The sequence below is a fragment of the Saimiri boliviensis genome, chromosome 4 (assembly GCF_048565385.1).
Source record: "Saimiri boliviensis isolate mSaiBol1 chromosome 4, mSaiBol1.pri, whole genome shotgun sequence".
In the NCBI taxonomy this organism is placed as follows: domain Eukaryota; kingdom Metazoa; phylum Chordata; class Mammalia; order Primates; family Cebidae; genus Saimiri; species Saimiri boliviensis.
The window spans coordinates 2,277,463-2,300,551 of record NC_133452.1 but is presented as its reverse complement, the minus strand read 5'-3'; the positions used below and the strand labels follow the sequence as shown (position 1 = coordinate 2,300,551).

General features: G+C 48.5%; 1 protein-coding gene across 2 annotated transcripts in view; it reads left to right on the top strand.

Moving 5' to 3' along the window:
- SMOC2 (SPARC related modular calcium binding 2) overlaps positions 1-23,089 on the top strand; it is a 190,963-nt gene that overhangs the window by 129,801 nt on the left and 38,073 nt on the right. For both annotated transcript variants that reach the window (XM_010331307.3, XM_003943442.4), the window contains exons 8-9: positions 8,490-8,676; positions 12,974-13,056. In XM_010331307.3, coding sequence (XP_010329609.1) covers positions 8,490-8,676; positions 12,974-13,056 — 270 coding nt within the window. The remainder of the gene's footprint in view (positions 1-8,489; positions 8,677-12,973; positions 13,057-23,089) is intronic.

Sequence of the window (23,089 nt, the reverse complement as noted above, 5' to 3'; positions counted from 1 at the left end):
CCTCCACTATATGTTGACACTCAAAAGTCTTAAGGGGAAGAGAAGGGAGGATTTCAGAGATGGAGACAGATAGACTAGTGGAAAAACACTGGGATGGCTGGAAGGAAACGGGATACAGCGAGTGCTCGACTTAGGACCACGATTGGTCCCAACAGACCAGTCGTAACACGATTTGGTCGTAAGTTGAGTAGGCTATATGTACAGTACTGTGAAATGATGTTATAAAAATCTTTAAGTCATATTTTATCATAATTTTCTTTCATTATTATATATCATAATTTTCTTTGTTCATTTTATGCCATTTGTATCATCTCTACGCCATTTTGTTTCTTATTTTTACATTCGTCACGTTTAAGTAAAACACTGCATTACCAGTACAACTGGTTTAATATTTGCAAAACATACAAAATTACAAAATACAGGTGCATACAAAAATACAAAATACAGGTGTAAAAAATACCATAGGAAACATTTTCCCAATTGCAAAACATATCAAAACATATAAACATGTACAAAACACAAATTGCTGTACCGAGTCTGGGATAACAGTTGAAATGGTGCACGCGGAGATGGCAGTGCTGCCGGAAGCTGGTCCGCACTGTTGTCTGCCCAGCTGGGCAACGTTTGCGCTGCCAGACGTGGAGCAGTCGTGGCTAGCGACTGTGGTCGTAAAGTTGAATGGTCATAAGTTGCATAGGTCGTAAGTCGATCAATACCTGTATACATGAGTAAACTGTACATACCAGTATAATCAGTTGCCTCCTGAAATGCAAAAAATCGAATGGTGAAATGGAGCCTCCTTGATAGTTTAGGGCCAAGAGTGTTGGTACAAAGACTCAATGAACCCACAGCCTTCAAAATCATAACCTCGTTTCCGTTAGAAAGGAGAGGACTGATGTCAGAGAGAGCAGTCTGGAAGAGGGAGGTGGTGAAACTGAGGAAGGTGAATGGATTATAAAGACTGTGGCTACTATGTTTTAGCTTAAGTACCCAAAATGTGAAGAATTGAAAATTTGGGTAGCATCAGCAGCAGACGTGATTACATGTGGATGTGAAATCCCTACCTGGACAGACATCTTGAAGAGGGATTGTGCCATTTGAAAGGGGGTTCTCAGCATTGTTCTTTTGGTAGAAAGCCTTGAACATGTTATTTCCTTCACATTTCCTGTTTGTTTTAGAACCATAGCTACTACAGAGCTTCCTAGGATTTTGATAGGAATGATACAGGATCTGCCAATCAAATTGGGAGGAATTAAAGTATTTGTGAGTCGGCTCATCCATTAACATGGTACATCTCTTTATTCATTGAGGTGTTTTAGTTTTTTCAGCAATGCTTTCAGTTTTCAATGTACTGTACATCTTTCATAAATCCTAAGTGCTTTTATGTTTTCAATATTATAGCAAATGGCATTTAAGTTTTTTAATTTTCCAGTTATCTATTAGCAATATATAAAAATAGAAGTACTTTTTTGTAGATTGACCTTGTGTCTTGGGACTTTGTCATCTTCACTTACTGATTTTAGCAGCTTTTTCTTTGTAAACACAAAAAGAAGTAGTGAGATTATTACTAATCCAAAAGTGAAAGTACTTAGTCTTTTGTCATTAAATATGATGTTAGCCATAGACTTTTTAAAATATGCTCTTTATCGGAGAAGGTTTTTCTCTACCCCTAGTCTCCTGAGAGTTTTGGTATTTAATTAATGAAGTAGTTAATCTTAATAAAAATGAGCAACTAAAGTTTCTTGTCAAGACTGATAGTTTTGCTATAGCTGAAAACCTTTGCATTTAGGGTATAGTCCTATTGCAATGTCTAAAAGAATTATTGGTTATGATTTATAGTATTTTAAATAGTCCCTTCGATTTTGCAAAATGCTTTCTCCTTCCTTCTAAATACACTCATATGTTCTCCACTCCTCCTCCTGCCCACTTGTGAGGCAATTAGACAGGTTTGATACTGTTGTAAATCCAAAGTATCTGAGACAGGTCTCAGTCAATTTAGAAAGTCCATTTTGCCGAGGGTATGGATGTGCCCACAACATGGCCTCAGAGGTCCTAATAACATGTGCCCAAGGTGGTTGAGGGACATTGGTTCAGCACAGAAAGGCAGGACAACTTCAGAAGTAGATATGAGACAAATGGCTGCATTCTTTGGAGCCTCTGATGAGCCTTTCACTGAATAAACAATTTACATCGGGAGGAGGAAAGAGGAACAGTCACTTGTACCTCAGTCTGGCTCAGTGAGGCCATCAGACATGATTCGTCTCAGGTGAACTGCAGAGGGATGACCTTGATTTCTGTCTGTCCTTGGTCCACAAGGTATTTTCTTGTGGTCAAACGGTGAGGGAGTCTGCAGCTTTTTTTATTTTTAAACCTTTGTAGCCATTTCCTTCTGGAATAAACCGAGAGGCAGGTTTGCCTAATGCACTTCCTGGCTTGACTTCCCTTTGGCTTCATGACTTTGGGGTCCTGAGATTTCTCTTCCTTTCACACGGTCTTAGTCTGCATGGGCTGTCATAACAAAATACCTTCCACTGGCTAGCTTATACATCACAGAAGTTCATTTCCTACCGTTCCAGCAGCTGGAAGTCCAAGATCCAGGCACTGGCAGATTTGCTGGTGGAGCGGGGGTGGGGACGATTCGTGTTCTGGTTCATAAATGATGTCCTCCTGTTTCCTCAGTGGTGAAAGCAACAAGCCAGCTCCCTGGAGCCCCTTTTATTAAGGCGCTCATCTCATTCCCGAAGGCCCCAAGACCCCACCTCCAAATACCATCACCTTGGGAGAAGAGATTCCAGCATAGGAATTTTAAAGGGGTACAGACAGACATTTGAGCAGTGCAGATTCTGTGTGATTCCTGGCACTTCCACTACAGGACTGAAGCTGAGTGGCCAGGTTGGGGCTGAACTGAGATGAGACTTCGCACTGTGCAACCTGCCATGTTTTTAAAATGACTACTACAGACTTATATGAAAGCACTTTGACGTTGAAAATTAAATTTGCTTAACATGAAAGTAAACACTGGTCAGGCACAGAGGCTCACACCTGTAGTCTCAGCACTTGGGAGGCTGAGGCGCACAGATCACTTGAGGCCAGGAGTTCAAGACAAGTCTGGCCAACATGGTGAAACCCTGTCTCTACTAAAGGAAAATATGAAAAATAGCTGGGCATGATGATGTGTCCCCGTAATCCCAGCTCCTCTGGAGGCTGAAGCAGGAGACTCGCTTGAACCCAGGAGGTAGAGGCTGCAGTGAGACCAGATCGTGCCATTGCACTCCAGCCTGGGCGACAGAGCAAGACTTCGTCTCAAAAAAAAAAAAAAAAAAAAAGGAGTGAATAAGAAGATGGGCGTAAACTGAAAATAGAACCCAGCAGCCTAAACTAGACGTGAATTAATATCTCTGTGATATCCATTTCTCGAATAGTTAAGACCTATTATGGTAACGTGTGGGCACACCATCAACACTTGTAATCATTCCTGAAGAGCTCTTAAGGTGTTGGCTGATACTAAATAACAATGTTACGCGTTTCTTTGAAAAAAAGGTATGTCTGGGGCAGCACAGTGTCCCCAGAGCAGACTGGATATGAAGGAAAGGGATTCAGAGTCCCTTGACAATAACAGCAATGACATCCAGTCAACTGCGCAGCCTCCGGCAGCAGACCCAACAACCCCAAAACAAAACAACAGCTGCACACCTGTGTGGCGCACTTGGGCCAGGGGAGACGTCTGGGCAGCTGCACAGACAGCCCAGGGGCACGTGGAAAGGCTGGAACTGGGCAGCGGGGGCCTGCGGGTTCTGTCTCTGTGGCATTAGTTTAGGGGCAGCCGGTCTGGTGGGGGTCAGGTCGACACTTTCAAGTACTTCTCTGGTTTTCAAGAGCTTCCCAGGATCCTGTGCATGCTGAGTTGAACAGCAGTTCTCCAAAGGTTAACGCAAAGCTCTTAAGGGTGTGGGCTTGCCAAAAACTATCGTCTGCAGCATGAGAGTTCCTGAAATATGGCCAAATATGGAGATTTCATTTTGAGAATGGATGTGATTTGTTCTTGCTTCCTATAAAAATGCTTTGGGCGTCATCACACTGAATCAAGTAGACTTCAATTAATGAAATAATTAAGATTTTTAAATGTTCATAAATGTCTGGCAGCCACTTATTATCATCTAAAAACTCCTTTTGGTTGTCAGATTATTTGAACAAACTGCCAGACACATTATAAGTCACAAGCATCTGATGCCAGTTTGGGAAATGAACTCATGTTTTTTTAATAGACCTTCTACCAAATTTAAGATGGTAGTTTTCTGCAAATAAAAAAAAGTTGCCATGTGGTTATAAAACTTAAAATTTATTGAAGTAAATTGGAATGGGAATCATGTTTCTATAAAACTTAAAATTTATAGAAAAGTGAAATTGGAATCCTGTTTCTATAAAAGTTAGAATTTGTGGAAGGAAATTGGAATTGAAGTTATGTTTCTATAAAACAACATTTATAGAAGTGAATTGGAATCGCAATCATGTTTCTAGCCTAATGTTTAATGAGACAATATGGAGGAAGACTGTCTCCAAAGTGCTAATTGCTTTTCGCTTTTCAGGAGTGTGTTCAGGACGGGGCGCAAGGCCACACAGGCCAGGAATCTGAGCCACAGACATCAGCACGCTGTCAGAGCGGCAGGTGCACCGGCAAGGCTCGCAGACCTCAGGGAGCACAAACCACCCAGGAGAGCTAGCTGGGAACGGCAGCACCATGCAGCCATATTTATACCACAGAATTAATGCAGAATTCATACTGCAGAATTCATACATTTCCTTTAGGGTTCTGAGTACCAGCAGGGGTGACCCTGCAGCAAGAGCAGAACCCTTCAGATAGATGCAGAGCCAGAGGTGTGGGTGGGAATGAGCTTCATACACTGAAAGCAAGGCTGTTCTTTGGTCAAATATGTTGTAGTTTGGGAGAATAATGAATTATATATGTATTCTATGTTGTAGACATATAATAATAGCATAATTGATATATATATATTATGTATATGTATGCATGTGTTAAAAATCAGCCACTTGAATGCCCTCATATCAGAATTAATTCCATGTGCGTTTTTTCCTTTCAAGTTATTTTTTCTTTACACAATAACTCCTCAAAATGTATCACAAGAGAAAATGATGTAGTTAAGGGCCTTCTGAATAGGAAAGAAAGCCGACATATTTTCATCTAATATGTATTACAATGGAATATTGCAATAGGGATTTTGTAAGTGTTCATTATTACTGTTTTCTAGCTTGATTTTTCTCTATCAGCAGAGGCTTTTTGAAAGCGTAGCCTATTCCTTCTATAATCAAACATCACGTACAGTGATATGATTATTTTAAGACTCTAACTTTGGCTCCCTGGCCCCAGTGAACAGACCCGAGTGTCTAGACATTTCCAGCTTGGTTCCTGCGTCCACAGGCCCCTGTGAGCCCTGCGCTGACTCCCTGCGCTGACCACAGTCTGGAACAGCCTTTCCTTCCCTGTTTCCTTATCTCTACCCTGGCCATCCGCCTCTCTCAGCCTGTGGTTTCACTCACAATTCCCTCTTTCCTGCGCCATTAACGCTTCCTAAGGCCTCATGGGCATTTTCCCAGAGGATCGCTGAGCTCCGCCTCCATGGCTTCCTTCCTGGAGTCGTGGCCCTGTGCGCCTCCCTAGGACATGAAACTTGTGTGCTGTGGTGACACAGGACCTGTCGTGTGTGAATTCATCCCTGCCTCGTCCCCTCTTACCGGCGTCATTGAGTCCTTCACGGAATAAAGACTTTTCTCCTGCCAGAGAGAACCGGGCCCAGGTCAGCTCTTTGCCTGCCTGCAGAACGCTGCATTCTGGGATGCCCAGGGAGGGAGGTGACAGTCACATGTGTAACTGATGCTCTGTCACCTTCTATTCCCAAGGACCAATATTGGTTTGTTTAAAAATCTTCTGCCTTCATTGTGGCTCTAACTAAAAGAAAATGAAATTGCATTTCTCCAGGGAATTTGAATGTCCCACATGGAGCCAGGTTTATCAGATAAAATGGCACAGGCTAACAGCCCTCATGCAGCATGATGTTTATATAAACAAACACAAGGTTTCTTCTGACTCTGCTATAGTATCTTTGATATTTTATGTCATTCTCATCAATTTTTAAGAGGTTTTTGATTTAATCCTATTTCGCTTATGATAAGCTTTCAAATACCACATAAAATCCTCAAGAGAGACGTTCCGAGAATCTTCTAAAATGATTTCTAGAGATTCAGTACATCCTTGGAAAGAGCACAGAAAGTATCTCATGTCCAGATCATCATGCCATAAATTCTCTGCACTAATAAAATTTCTGAACAAGCACCACGTGAACGCGGCAGCCGTGATTCTTCCAGGGTGCTGCTGGAGGGCGGTTTGTGGCCCCCTCAGCTGCTGCTCTCCAGAGGCGCAGTTCCATTTCGAGATGCACCAGCTGCTCCAGGATTTCTGCAAAGCAACAGCCCCCCAAAACATGTAGCACAGCTCCTGCTGTTTTCGGTTTCTTCCATGACCTAAAGTAACTTACTGAGCAATTCAGAAACAAATACAGATCATGGTCCTTCTTCTTTCTTACCTGTTTCCTGGTTATCACTGGGACAAAAGCGTCTTCACTATAACCCAGAGATGGGTTTAATATATGCACCTGTGCGTTTGCTGAGCAACATCTGGAGCCCATAAAAAAAGGACAGAACTTAAAAAACACAATCACATGAAAGTTCAGTCACTGACAGTTGCTTCCTGCTGCTTCTCCTGTTTATTAAACCGATTTTGAGCACCTACTCTGAGATTTGAATGATCCGTGAGTTCTGCACTTACTCCAAAAAACGTTGATCTGAGCAGACACACTGACTTCACTTTGATTTTTATCTTTCACTCTTTCAAGAGGCTGAGTGCAGCCTATGAGGTCACCAGGGAGAATGATTGTTAGTTACTTTGGAATAGAAATAGGAGAGCATCTAAAAGGTAACATTTGTTTTTACTTCCTTGCAGTGAAGACTGAAAACTTACATGCGTTTACAAAATCTAATAGCGACATTTGGTAATATAATCACTAATGAACTAATCATAAAATTATGTATCTGATTATCCTCAGATGTGCAACAGAGTTACCAGAGATGCTAAAATCAGGGTGGTTTCCATTAATACCATCACAATTATTTATTATCTCAAAAGAAATTATTGAGTGCCTAAAGCCAGGCATCCTTTTCGCATTGGAAAAGTAATCAGAACAATAGCTAACACTTGTAGAAAGCTGTCAGTACGCCACACTGCACCCACAATCACTTGCAGTCCCCAGAGCAATCCCTAGAGCTGGGCTGTGATGTGGATGCGAAATCACTTCCAGTTGGAGAGATTGGTGATGTTCCAGCCCGAGCTTCCTTCAGCCTGTGCAGAGAGGCTGTCCTGTCGCTCTGACTGCGTGTTCCCACCAAGGCCACCAATAGGTCACGTGGTCTCTCATCCCCAGATGCTACCACTTCCCCCCAGGTGAGGGCCAGGCAGGAGGGGGTTGCCAGCACACACTCATTCTCAGGAATTCTTGGCTAAACTGTTTGGGGCAGAAAACGGATGTCAGTTAGATGTATCTAAACACAAGGAGAAACTGAGTTTGTTAACAAAAAGAGATCAACCTTGGCACGTGGCAGTGCAAGGTCCTAAAGTTTTTAAGTCGTTGTTTTATGTGCACGTGAGTGTCCGTATTCATGTAGCACAATGCCTGGTGCACAGGCTGAGTAAGAACACCTCTCATTATTATTCCTTACCAAATTTCAGTAACAAAGCTTGTTTTAGAAATAGTGCAGTGGAAATTCTCACGATTTGGGGCTGAACGAGTTTTAGAGAGTGTGCACCTGTTCTGCTTAGGCTTCACCTAAGTCACTCCTCGGCGAGGCTCCTGGAGTAGATTTTCTTCTGTGTCACCCTCTCATTGGGGGGTGGGGGGTAGATGATGAACAGATGCTGAGAATGTGGGCAGAGGGGTCCCCCAGGGAGCCTTGGAGTCTAAACAGACCTTGCCCTGGGGCACCTCTGAGGAGTCTCCCGCCTCAGTGGCAGGTGCCTTGGAGCGGGGAGCAGAGATGATGCCCCTTGGAGCAGGGAGCAGAGATGACGCCCAGCCACAGGGCTCGCTCGGCCTCACCACATTCAGGAGTCCTGCGGGCGTCATATCTGCTCCTGGACGCCCTCTCCCAGGTGACTGCCTGCGCTGACCCATGAGCTGTGCTGGATGTGGAGCAGGAATGTCCCCTGTGGGGATGCCATTGACAGATCAGTGATCACAGCAGCACGCCAGGCCGCGGGAAGTGGAGCCTCAGGAGCGTTCTCCTCCCCCTCTGTGCCCCGTCACTGGCAGGCCCTCCTGCCTGTGGGTGATGGGGGACCGCCACCTTCTGGGCAGTTCTCTGCGGCCTGCCAGGAGCTCTGCGTGCGGACAGCTCACCTTTCACCTTCCTCTTCCCCGCAGCGTCGTCCTGCGACCAGGAGCACCAGTCAGCCCTGGAGGAGGCCAAGCAGCCCAAGAACGACGACGTGGTGATCCCGGAGTGTGCGCACGGCGGCCTCTACAAGCCGGTGCAGTGCCACCCCTCCACGGGCTACTGCTGGTGCGTCCTGGTGGACACCGGCCGCCCCATCCCTGGCACGTCCACGAGGTAAACAGCGCAGACCTGCTCCTGGGACACGGGGAGGCTGTGGGCGTGGAAGCCAGGAAAGCAGAAGCCCCACTCCCCGACACACACACTCCCCCCCCCACACGCACACTCACCCACTCACTCCCCACGCACGCTCACACCCGCACACTCTCCCCACATACATATACACACACATGCACTCACCCACACAGTCCCCCACACACATATACACACATGCACATTCACCCACAGACACCCCCCCCACATACACACCCCACACACATGCACAGTCACACTCCCACACTCACACACACACACAAACACTCCCCACACACACCCCACACAAACACACACATGCACACTCACACACCCACACACGCACACTCACACCCACACACATATACACACGCACTCACCCACACAGTCCCCCCACACACATGCACATTAACCCACACACCCCCACACACACGCACACTCACACCCACACACACACTCCCCACACACATACACACGCATGCACTCACCCACACAGTCCCCCACACACATGCACATTCACCCACACTCACACCCCTACACACACGCACACACCCACACACTCCCCACACATGCACTCACCCACACACAGTCCCCCCACACACATGCACATTCACCCACACACACACCCCACACACACACCCACACACACACTCCCCACACACATATACACACACATGCACTCACCCACACACAGTCCCCTACACACATATACACACATGCACATTCACCCACACTCACACCCCCACACACAGACACACCACACACATGCACACTCCCACACTTACACCCACACACACACTCCCCACACACATACACTCCCACACACACCCCACACACAAACTCACATACACACACATGCACATTCACCCACATACACCCTATACACTCATGTACACACACATGCACACACTCCCCACACACCCACACACATACATTCACACACACTCCCCACACACACATGCACACATCCACACACACCTCACACACATACACTCACGCACATGCACATTTACACTCCCCACACCCACACGTTTACATATATACACACCCACACACACTCCTCACACATACATACACATGCACACACCTGCCACACCCCACACACATATACTCATGTTCACAGAGATGCACACTCACACACACTCCACACACACTCCCCTTACACACACCCCCACACACACACAGGTACCTCATGAACACTCACCCACACACTGACACACACACTTTCACACACACTCTCACACACACACAATCTCCATCAGCTGTGAGTGTTGCGTCTCCTCACATGATTGATCTGGGACGCCAAGTGGCCATCGATCACCCAGTGCAGGGCAATCCTCTGTTCTGATGCGTGAACTGCCTGTAAAAGTCAGTGGGTTGGCTGGGCGCGGTGGCTCACACCTGTAATCCAGCACTTTGAGAGGCCGAGGCAGGTGGATCACCTGAGGTCAGGAGTTCAAGACCAGCCTGGCCAACGTAGTGAAACCCTGTCTCTAGTGAAAATACAAAAAATTAGCCAGGCGTGGTGGCAGGTGCTTGTAATCCCAGCTGCTTGGGAGGCTGAGGCAGGAGAATCACTTGAACCTGGGAGGCAGAGGTTGCAGTGAGCTGAGATGGCACCACTGCACTCCAACCTGGGTGACAAGAGTGAAACTCCATTTCAAAAACAAAAAAAATGCCTTCAGCCATTGGAAACTGAAGGAAAGCATTTCTTCTATGGTCTCCAAACCCCCCGCGTGGCAGCCGGAGAGCAGCAGGGCCTTCGCCTTCACAGGCAGCACCAGCTGCTCTGCCCCACTGGCACCAGACAGAATCTGAAAGGTGGCTTTGGGGCCCAGTGGCAGGGTGGAAACGTGGCTGGCATGACGAACCAGTGGCAGGGTGGAGACTGCTCCTGCTTTTGGCAAAGGGAACGCCGCATTTCATAAGCTGAAAGAACCGATTGTCCAGCGTGGCTTTCTATGGTATTCATATACATGTGCCTGAAGTTACCACTTTTAGAAAAAGTGAGACTGTGAAGACAAGGGCAGTGAAAGTCATTAAGGGTCTGAAATACAGGAACAACGAATTTCACAGCAGCACTTGAAGACCAAGAACCATGTGTTCATGGAATTGTGTAAACGTGAGTAGAGATGGTTTTACAGCTCTTTGTAACATGAATTTGACTTTAATTTTTCCTAGATTTGTATAAAAATTGTTTTGAAATCTATGATAATACTCCCTCTTAAATGTTATCAATCATAGCCACTGATGTCATCTTTAAGGCCGAGGCGTGAACATTTGATGCTTCCTAAATTATTTCCCACGTTAGTCATCAGCTGTAATGTGTAGACATTTGTGGGGAAGATGGTGTCGTTTCCAGGGGCTCAAGCTGAGTGATGCCTATTTCACCATGATCGGGTCCACCCATCACCATCTGGCCCGGTGGGAACCCTGCTTGGGAAGCGTGATAACACCAGGGTGTGAGAGCTGCCCCTTCCCGGCTGGCACTCCACCATCCGGCCGCCCTGGCTGACCACCTGCTCCCGACACCCCATTCAGCTGGCACTGCGCAGGGGTGCTGAGGCTTGGCTTCTGTGGGCTGACATGGGGGATTGGTTAAACCCGTGTGCTCTGCAGGGCTTGAAGAGAGCATAAACCTTTTCAAGGTTTAGGTTTGAGAATTATTGTTTTTTTTAGTTTCTGTGCCTAGGCATATAAATAGGAAGTACTGTTTTCTAAGAAACTTTTCTTGTAAGCAGTGTTTCTGCATATCTTAGAGCTCTGCGGCTTTACTGAGCATATAAATTGTGGCAGCCCCAGCCCCAAGCGGTGCCCCTATAACAGAGGTGGGGACTCCTGGCAGAAGGCATTTTACACATGCCAACGAAAATCTTTAAGCGGTCAAATCCAGAGCTCCTCAAACTGGCTCTTAAATTATGAGGTCAGCATTTATAAGGTTGTCCCTGAAGAACATGGCAACATTCCATATTGTCATCGACTAGAAACATCATAACCCCTCTCTTCCCTTCCATCTGTGCTGATTTCATTCCGCTAGACTTCATCCCGGCTTCACGCAGGAAGAGAAGTCTCAGGCTCTCCTCTTCCCCATTTCTGCCTACAGAAGGCTCAGCTCCCTCTTCTTGGAGTTTCAGAAAGGATATGAAATTAAACCAAATAGAGGTGGCTTCTTAGATTCTGCATGCAATTTTACCTTCATTATTTTTTCATTCATTCATGTAGCACAAAGACTGATAGTCAACGATGCTCAAACCCTCTTCCAGGAAAATAGCATTGAATAAGAGAGGTGAGGCCCCGCCTCTCCCACGGGTTACAGTCTGCCGGGGCATCGGAACCAGAAGGACTTGTGTGCAGAAAATGGTCTTCCTTGGGGTGGGAGCCACGGGAGTCAGGTTCTCACGGCGGCCCACACTCTGTTTAAATGTCCACCTGCTCACTGGACGAGGCTGTGCTCTGCGTGGGAGGGGCCTTTGCCTGCACCCAGGATGAGGAAGAACCCGGGCGAAGCAGGCATCGGGGAAGCACTGCTGAACAGCAGGCAGCAGGGTTTACAGCTGTGTATCGGGGTGTGGCTCTGAGACCCTCGGGGAGAAGCGCCCTGGTTCCCGTCGCCAATCAGTAGATGATTCCACAGAACCACAGAGGCACCTGCTCCCACCAGCCCTGCAGCCACAGCAGCCGGGCCCCCGCCGCTTGGAAGTCAGCTCCGCCTGGTCAGGACTTCATCTGTGGTTTGCCATGGATGCTACATGGGACCAGAGGGTCGACTTTTTTTTTTTGACACAGGCAAACTTGTAGCTTCCTGAGCTGGACTGGAAATGAGTTGGCCTTTGGGGCCACAGGAATCCAAAACCTGAAGCTCTTTGCGTCCTTTCCTTGGGTGAGGTAGGGGTTGTGGCCACACCCTCTGCCCTTGCGCACACACTCCTGCTCTGACTGTTGCTGCAGACCACCCTGCCGTGGAAGGAGGGGGGGGGGGGGAGGTGCGGGTGTTGGGCTGCTGCTAGGCGAGATTTATTCAGAGACTGGATGGAGAGACTGCCCTGCCCTGTGATCGGAATCGCAGTGTGCTTCTTCCTACAGACTGCAAGAAATAGCTTTGTATGCCAAATGTCCAAAAGGGTGACAGGAAGGAGTGAGGCCGCGGGGAGTGTCACAGCGTGAGAGCCACAGGCCGCGGTGTGTGCCGGCGTGGGACGCTCCGGAATTGGAAGACAGACCACAGCCGTCTGACGCCTGTTGTTCTCTCTCCTCCCCCCACCCCATCTCCTCCCACCCACAGGTACGAGCAGCCGAAATGCGACAACACGGCCAGGGCCCACCCAGCCAAAGCCCGGGACCTGTACAGAGGCCGCCAGCTGCAAGGTGAGTAGCCCCCGAGCGTGTGGCCCGAGTCCACCAGCCCTGCCGCCACGTTTCTTGCAAATGTAGAATGAGAAAGTGTTCATCTGACTCTCTTTTCCGGGAAGCCTGTCTGACTCCGGGGCCTCTTACCTCCTTGCAGAGGGGCTGTGAGTCCATGCAGGGGGCCGGGGGCCAGGAGTCCACACAGGGAGCGCAGGGCTGTTTCTCCTCTGCCACCGTGTGTGCAAGGTCAGACGTGGAGAGAAGGAAAGTGTCCCTCACAAATCAGATCACCGCGCAGCACCCTCGCTGTTCCTGAGCTCCGCAGCCTGAGAACCCTTTATGCATTCTACCTACATGGCTCTTTCGCGTTGAGTCAACAGCTCCAGATGCTAAAGTGTAGGTTTTAAGAAAACATGAGCTTGATGTGTGCATTGAGTTTAATGACAAGTATTGGAATTAAACAGAAGCAGTGAATTTAAATGTATAATAAGTGAAAAATGCAGTCACTAAAAGACATCACGGGCAGATTTGATCTCATAAGACGCTTCAGAGCTACTGGCCACTTGTTTCATTTTGATCTTTCTTCTCTGAATATCTCCAGATTGTGTGTGTTTACCCAGCGGCTCAGAGACGTGACAGTCACTGCCAGTGTTCTTTGCTTAGAGTGCGCTTGGTCTTGGTCTCACAGAATCTGGACCAATTCCTGATTAGGAAACCTGTGTGGTGCCTGTAGTATTTGCACTGTTGTTGATAGAAAGGATTTTAAATTGTAAAAATAAAGCTGTTTCGCTGATAAACAAGGACAGAGGACAGCAGAGCAGCCACAGTGTACGCATTCTTTACCGCCACGTGTTCGTAGCAATTTCACAGCGTTGGTGATAACAATGCTTGGCTCGGGAAGCAGAGGGCAGCTTCGTGACCGCCTTCTTGTTTGGAGCTGTCTCCGTCTTAGGTCTTCACGGTTTCCCAGCCGTGTGCCTCCCCGCTGTCTCCCTTGTGAGGCAGGTTTGAGGAATCTGTTGCTTCTACTGTTTTTATCACAGTACGGATGTCATGTGAGCCGTCGGCTTGCTTTCTGTTGAACAAATCAGCTTCTTTCTGCATCTTGGAGGTGAGGGCGGGGGAAGAGATCATGAGGTGTGAACACAAAGCCGGGGGGCCTGCCTGGAGGAGGGCGGTTTGCCTCTGACACAGTGCCTGCCGGCTGCGCTCAGCTACTGGCTGAATTCCGTCTCCCTGATGCCCTGTCCGGAGGGAGTGCTCCTCCTCCGTTATCTGTGTCATCTCTCACCTCTGAAATCTGATTTTAATATTGGTGGGCGAGATGTTTCCTTAAAAGACTTAATGAACTTAGCACATGCTTGCTGCGTGGAAGGCCCTCGGTAAATGCTGCTGGTTTGCGCTGCTCTTCATCTCCACTGCGGAGAGAGTGACCCCAGCCTTTACTGGAGCAGCAGCGCTGGGTTCATGGTCCCCGTCAGTCCTCAGGGCCCTTCCTGCTGAGCCAGAGGAGGAGGGGCCAGCACAGCCCTTTGCTGGCTCTCCCTTTGGTACCAGCTTCATTTGTGATTCAGACTCGTAGGCCCTGGCGGGGCAAGAGGCCATCCGCATGACCTTCGTAGAGGGGAGGCGCGGGCAAAAGACAGAGGCGCACGGGGATGTACCCGTCCAGAGCAGGGCAGCCCCAGACACTGGCGGGTTCAGAGAGGAGCATCCGCCCGAGGGGAGTCAGCTCAGAAACTTACAATATCCAAAGTGAAGTCAAAATAAGTGATTTCATGACCTGGATTGTAGGCCTTCCTGTCACTTTTCCCGATGACGCAATCGTGTCTTTGACCCTTGGGTACAGTTTGCTGGCTGACTCTCATTCTCAGGAGCAATCTTCGCCCAGTGAGCAGGCTGGCTTTCCTCTGGGCATGCTTCATCTCAGTCTACGCTGGCGGGGAGCGTGCTCGTGTTTCTGTCGTGCTGATGATCTGCACTGCGTGAAGGCCGACTGAACGCTCAGGTGCTGCCGTGGGAGCTGCTGGGAAGGTGGCACAGGCGCTGGGCCGGGGGCCAGGAAGTGGCAGGGGAAGCCCAACTTCCTCCAGGGCCATTCTGTCCTCCGCCAGCTCGGGAAAAACCACCTGTCTGTCTACGGGCGTCATGGTGATGCCCAGTGGCACCAGCACAAGGATGGAGAGGGCGGCGTGAGGAGCCCTCGGGGGGCCTGGGCAGCCTGGGCACGGACCCTCTGTTACTGCCCATCCCCCAAGCCAGGGTCCTCTCCTGAGTCCCCACAGCTTCTCCGGCTGGCACCCAGTCCAGCGGGTGGTCTTGAGATTGGTCAAACAGCCTCCCCACCGAGCGTCTCCCACAGCTCTGTGGACTCAGCAGCCTTCACGGTTGGTCAAGGCCTCTCCCTGAAGGGCCGGCACAGAGCCAGGACCTCCTCACATCTACAGCCGGGAGCATCTCTTCTCTGGGGCCCCTGGGAGACTGCAGGCATAATTACAGTCTTTGACTCATGTAGAAACCTTAGAGACAGCCCTGGATTTTTCAAACACTATTTTAGGACTATTCTAATATTTTTCAAGATTAATTATGATTTTCCGAAGCAGCATAAAATGATCCTACCTCGCCCTAAGCAGAGTTTAGGACATTTTCTAAAAGATAATTAGACCATAAGCAACATGTTCCCACCAGGTATCGTGTGGCACGTGAGGGCCCTGGTGTTCACCTTTTCTCCACAGCAGACAGGAGCCTGCCAGGACCTCACTTGGTGGCATTTGAGACCCTCGCAAAGGTGACACGAGGTGTCAATATTCCACCCACTGAAAATGTCCGCCTCTGTGATCCCTGCTTCATTCAGATCAAAGGCTGAATTCACAGACACGAGTCTGCTAAATTTTAGCTGAGCTGGGAATAAAGCTTTAGGCTTTAGACACATAATCCTGGAATCCTGAGGATGTGGGTAGCTCGGTGAGCTGTCTGCACTCTGTGTCCACACAGGTCCGGCTGCTCAGGGGACAGGCTCAGATGCTCCGTGACCCATGAGGCTGGGGCAAGGGCTGGGTGTCGAGGAGGCTGGGAAGTGAGGCTGTCCGTGATAGAGGATTTTTAACCTGGCATTCTTATTCTGCTTTGGAGAGCTGTCTGGTGGCATAAAAACCTAAAGAACGCCAACTCAGTCTCATGCTTATGGGTGGGGATTCCCAGATACAGCAAGAGGCTGTTCCACATGGTGTCACTTGGAAGAGAGAGCTCAATCTACGTTATTTTTTGGCCACTAAGTTTGATGTCTAAATATGAAATTAAATTTGTAGGTGAGTAAGGTTAGCAACACTTTTGAAGAAAATTGCAATTTTTAGGAAGCGTGACAGTGAAATGGACCATTATATCGGTTTTATTGAGGAAGGACTGCCACAGATACAAACTCAGAAGAATCACACATAGTTTCCATCCCAGAGGCTTCATGAGGCAGGAGCAGCAGGGACCAGGGGTGCTATGGGGTCAACGGTTGGGAAAATGTGGTTTTTGAGAACCAGCGTCAGTAGGAGTGTCCTGAGATGCCACTGCCCCGTGCCGCGGGGGCGTTGCAGGGAGCTCCTCCCAGCTGCTGAGGGAGCCTGAGCAGGCGCAGAGGAACAGGGGAACAGGGGAGCAGGGGAGCAGGGGAGCAGGTGCAGCGGGTGCAGCGGGTGGTGGAGCAGGTGCAGCGGGCGCAGTAGGTGCAGCGGGTGGTGGAGCAGGTGCAGCGGGCGCAGCGGGCCTTTCACTCGGCGCTTGCCTTTTCTCCCAGGAACAAAGTGGACAAGATGCTCACTGCAGAGGGTACGTGAAAGATTAAGAGGCAGTGATGTGGAGACTCTTGGCGGAATTCTCAGTGGGATTTGGTTACGGTATTTCATTTAGCCAATGTCTTGTCTCTGTGTTTAAGGGTGACGAGACGTTGGAGAATGCTTGGGGAACACTGTGCGAATTCACAAACCTCGATAAAAACAAGAGCAAGAAAAGAGAAACTAAAGAAACGCAGGCTTTTTATTTCCTTAGCAGGCAGAGCAAAGAGCAGCAAAGGTCTCAATACCAACGGACGGTGCTGGGCGCTGTTTCTGTTTGTTCATTGAGACTTCGACAGCCGTGGGGGAATAACTGAGCCACGTGGCTGTTTTCTCACTGAGGTGGCTGAGCAGGAGCATTTCTCACGCACAAGGGTGGGTCTCCCAGGGGCCCAGGGTGCTGCATTCGCGGACTCTGAAAACAAGTCGGGGAGCTGGAGCCATCGTGTTTCCCGTGGCCTTTCAAGCAAAGGGTGGGGACTCTGATGGGCCGGGGCACTCCGCTCTCTTCCCACACTCACACCCACTTGGACGAGTCCTGTCACAGCTCTGAGCTCTCCTGCGTCTCGCTGGCTGCCCTTCCTCCAGGCCAGTTTCCAAACGGACGCTATGTAGACACTGACCCCCATCCCCGCAGCAAGAGGAGGTGTCTGGAAACCACAGACCTGGCCTGCACTGCTCCGATCAGGGTCTCCTTGCTCCAGATTCCATGTGAACTGCCTGTGGTGGCCACTGGGGCCCTCCTGCCCAACCCCAGGTCTCCCCGTCAGGCATGCGACTGTGTCTGGCCTGATGGGATGGCCTGCTCGGAGAGGTGGGGGCGCACCCAGCACTCCCTGAGGGGCCACGCCTCCAGCACACAGGACGTGGGTCACTACCCTGAGAGGCATGCTGACGCGGACTGCCAAGTTTACAGCGATAACATACTCTCAGCTTGTTAGTCCACCCGTTTATTTCCCATCCAAGAGAACACATTGGTCCTAGGGCGGGTCATGAGCAGCAGGGCCGGCTGCGTGGGAGTGGTCTGGGCCATTTCGCCGGCTAGTGCTCCAGCGGGACCCTGGCTTTCTTGCTGTGCTGTCACTACCGTGACCTAATTAATTCTTAAGCGTGAAGACCCCACACTCCATTTTGCACTGGGCCCTACAAACCGGCTAGTCTGGATTAGTAAGGACATACGTCTTAGAAGTCATCGGGTGTCCCGCAGCAAAGAGCCAGTGTAGTGGCATGGAGAGGAGAGTCCAGGACAGGCAGGAGCAGGATCAAGACAGGGCCAGGAAATGAGGAGGGAAGGGCTGGACCTGTGCCCCAGATGGGCCGAGCACAGATGACGCAGATGGGAAGACAGGGTGCGCCCAGGACGCCAATAATCAGGCAACGGAGAACATGCCGTCGTCCCCTGGGGGACGTTGGGCTCTCGGCACAGCAGGCTCACAGCACCCGGCCTGGGAGAGGCCGCAACAGCAGGAGAGCTGAGCACCCTTCAGCCGCTGATCCAGAGATTCCACAAAACTAGGACCCCATTTCTGAAATGTATGGGCTCCAACTTTATTTCTGTTTTCTCAACATAATAGGACAATAAATATCTGAATCATAAGATGCCCAGGAATTTACGAGAATATCAGAGAACCAAGCGTGAGATGACCTAGGACCGGACACAAAATGACCCTCAGCAGGATCCAAGAATCTGAGCTCTGAGCAGTGCTGGCAACTCCGAGACCTGAGCTCTGAGCAGCGTTGATCACATTGTTATTTTAGAAATAATATGGCTTGTGTTCGTTTATGGTTTCCTTTAGAGCCAGATTTTTAAAGATAAAGTGCCATTGAAAAGTTATTCCCCAAGACAGCAGGGAGCGTTCTGAAGGACAGCTCTGGCCAGTTTGGTCTGCGTTGCTTTGAAAGTTATGATTATGCAGAAGAGAGATGGAATAAAGTTTAGATTTACATTCATCATGAAAAAGGCATCTGCCAGGCAAATTAATAGTATAAGCAATATTTCAGAGACAGTTTAAATAACTTGAGAACAAACTGGTCTCCAACCCTCTCAAATATATTAAATTAATTTCTAAACAATCGTTATTCTATTGCAAATAATTCCTAACTCTATTAAAGCAGTTTATCCTAAATGATTAACTACTTTAAAAGCCTTCCAAGTATGGTATACACTTGAAAATAACAAGTAGGCTTTTAACTGCCCTACGGTTATTAGTTTAGACTTCCTGGCTATCTCATCTGAATTGATGGAGACTCTACCGTCATCAGATTAAAACCTCCTGTAATGCTTGCCGCCGACTCAGGCAGGAAACCTGCTGTGGCCCTGCTCGACGGGCCCTTCTTTTTCAGGGCTGTGCACTTCAGGTAAGACCACAAGGAGGCTGGTCCAGCCATTGGGGACTCTGCCCAGAGCCAAATGGTCTCATGGCCAGCCTTGTCTCTTGTGTGGCCAGTGCCTCCCGTGGTTAGAAAGCCGCCAGCTTCTGTTTACACATTCTGCCTCTTGTGACTCTTAACTCTACACACCAGCCACAGCCACTGTGCTCACGCAGGCTGTTCTCACCTCACTCTCAAGGTTCCTGCCACTGATCTTGCTTCTCAGACAGGCTCCATGCTCCCTGAGGTTGGTAGTCACCGCCTACAGGTCCCCTGTACCAGGGCCGCTCAGGCACGAAACACACAGCTCTACCCGCGTGTAATATTTGCCTGTGGTCTCTCTGCTCCACCAAACCACGCGATTCAGATGGCTTGAGCTTTCTTTAGCTATCTGCATTTCATCTCTTCACTGAATCACGTTTACTGTTCTCACTTGGAAGTGCTGATCTTCCTGACTGCCCTGTGCCTTTAAACCCACAGCTGAATACTAAGACTACATGGGACCCTCTCATGAGAATTACACATCCCTTGCTTTTCTAATTTTGTGAGCAAATATTCATGATGTGTCTGTTGATTATGTGGCCCCTGCTGATGTTCTGGGAGATGCGTGCCAATAGACGTCCAGTTCCTGTGCTCTGGAGCCGAGGCCTGGCTGTGAGGGTTGCAGGTTTATGAGCCTGGGATGAGTGCTCTTAAATAAGAAAGCAACCTCATTTGAATTTGAAATATCGGGGAAATGGAGACTGAAATTCTCCCTATCTCTAAAAATATTATGGTAGAATCCTTGCCAACTATTTTCCAGATTTGTGCCAACGTCAAGGACATTTCACCCTCACCCCAGATAGCACCCTTTGAGTCAGGGATCCACAGGCAGCGTGGGCAGCACTGACATTGTGCAGTGCCAAGGAGTGAATGTGAAAAATTGCTTCTGCAGGATAAATTAATTCTAAGGGGGATTGAGACAGAGAAAATCCAATTATCCAGGTTGGATATTGGCCAGATCACGGCAGTGATTACTTCTGGAATAAAGGCAAGACTAATGGAAATGGCCCAGCTGATAGTAGCAATTGAATTATGTTCTTCCTGATAATTCTTTGAGAATTTAATTGGACAGACGAAGGCTGCGGTGCCCTGATTGATAAGCTGTGCATCATACTTAGACACCCCTGGATGACCCACCAAGGTAGAAAGCTTCTTACAACCTGGTTTGTGAGGAAGAACAGCAGGCTGTGGAAACTCCAGGAGGTTCTCCGGAAGCGTGATTTACTCTTTTTCTTAGTTCTCTTCTAACTTGTCAAATTAAGGACAATCTTTCAGAAATGTCAGATTTTCCTCTCTGACAGAGAAGGATAAATGGACTGCCCATTAGTTGTTAATTAGCTTTCAGAAATTCCTGAGATAAAGTGTGAACTTCAGCAGACACGCTTTAGTGTTTTGAGTTTCTGTCCCATTTATGCATCTTTTCTCTATGCTTTTCCTGATGTAATCAACACTTGAAATATATCATCCCCCTATTTCCAGAGGAAAACAGGATTAGATCCCAGTGTCAGGTTTCTGATTTTAAAAACATCTTCTGAGGAACACACATTATCTGTCATGAAATGCTGCTTTTTGGAGCATTCTTTGATATGCTCTTAAAAAATGTCGTTTTATTTAAAATTTTGCTCTGTTAAATAGTAGCCCACTTGTATTAGTTTGTTTTCATGCTACTATGAAGAAATACCTGAGGGAGGGTAATTTGTAAAGGAAAGAGGTTTAATTTACTCACAGCTCCACATGGCTGAGGAGGCCTCAGGAAACTTACAATCATGGCGGAAGGGGAAACAAACACATCCTTCTTCACATGGCAGCAATAGAGAGAAAGGGAAATGCCAGATGTGCATAAAACCATCAGATTTCATGTGGACTTGATATCAGGAAAACGGCATGGGGGAAGCTGCTCCCATGATCCAATCACCCTCACCTGGTCCTGCCCTTGACATGTGTGGATTACAAGGATGACAATTCCAGGTGAGATTTGGGTGGGGACACTAACCATACCGCCACTCACTGCTTTATGCAGGGGTAAACTGTTTGTTCAAATGCAGCAGAATAGCATGGTCGTCTTTGGAATTATTCAAATGGATAAATCTTTTTGAAGCAAAGAATGGAACAAAATGAATCTTCTTCTACCAAGTGGCTGTGCAGGAGCATCAGAGCCTATTTTGGCATGAGAGGTTGGCTGATTTGCAAATCATTCATTGTTCAATTAAATTCCTTTACATTTAAACAAAAAGCAAATATAGGCCCGTGCCCCTCAGGCTTCCCCTTTGTTCCCGCCAAGGCAGCTGTGAGTTGATGTTACTCTTTATTGTTTAGAGCCCTGGCTTTTCTTGCACATACCACTTCCTGATGATGCACCAGCCCTAGAGTCCACATGTGCGTGGTTTCTTCCTGACCACGTACCTAACTCAGCAGAGGTGAGACTGCTGCTGTGTCAAGAGAGCAGCAAGAGCAGGGGTGCCTGTGTTGTCTTCCCACTACTAATTCCAAGCCCTTTCCATCCTGAGATGCCATTTCAGTCCTCCACACCCCCACAGAGAGTCTCCTTCATTGTGGAGGGGAAGGGGAGGTACAAAATGCTTTACTGCAAAAGGATATGCCTTTTGTGCCTGGTGCCTGGTGTCCATAGAAGGGACAAGGTAGAGGATATGCAGGACCACCCTCTGAGACCATGCCACGTTTCTCCACCGAGAGGACAATCTGGAGAAGCCAGATGCAGAGGACGTGCAGGGCCACCCTCTGAGACCGTGCCACGTTTCTCCACGGAGGGGACAGTCTGAAGAAGCCACATGCAGAGGACGTGCAGGACCACCCTCTGAGACCATGCCACGTTTCCTCATGGAGAGGACAATCTGGAGAAAACTAGATGCAGAGGACATGCAGGACCATCTTCTGAGACCGTGCCACGTTTCCCCATGGAAAGGACAATCTGGAGAAGCCAGATGCAGAGGACGTGCAGGGCCACCCTCTGAGACCGTGCCACGTTTCTCCACGGAGAGGACAATCTGGAGAAGCCAGACACACTCAGGCTGAGTGTGGGATTGAGCTTCATAGCAGTCAGCCTTAGTGCATGCTGGGAAGGGTATGAGGTGGCGTCTTTTCTGGAAGCCCCTCTGATAGAAGAGGTTCTGACCTCCATCACTTGTCCATCTGGACAGTGAGTTAGCTCTGCTTCTACATAAATATATGCAGGTGAGACATTCACTTTAATTCTCTTCCTGTTCTGTTGTCCAGGGTATTTCTGTAGAAACGCTTTAAATATAGGAAGCCCAAGAAGTTAGTAGAGATTGAGTCAGCAAACCAAGGTCAATGTACAATACTCTAGAGGACAGAGGAGGCTGGAGGGCTGCAGGGACTCCAGTCAGGCCCACTAAGGCATTTGGACCATGTCCTGCAAGAGTTTGGGCTGAGACTTTTTTTTTTTTGAGATGGAGTCTTGCTCTGTCAACCAGGCTGGAGTTTAGTGGCATGATCTTGGCTCACTGCAACCCTCCCAGGTTCAAGCAATTCTCCTGCCTCAGCCTCTGAGTAGCTGGGACTACAGCACACACAACTACCCCTGGCTAATTTTTATATGTATATATATGCAGAGATGGGGTTTTACCATGTTGGGCAGACTGGTCTTGAACTGACCTCAAGTGATCCACCTGCCTCGGCCTCCCAAGATGCTGGGATTACAGGCATGAGCCACTGAAGCTGGCCAATGATAATTTTTTTTATTCTTAAAAAAATCATCTGGGTGCAGTGGCTCATGCCTGTAATCCCAGTGACTTGGGAGGCTGAGATGCTGAGTGGAAGGATTGCCTGGGCCCTGGGAA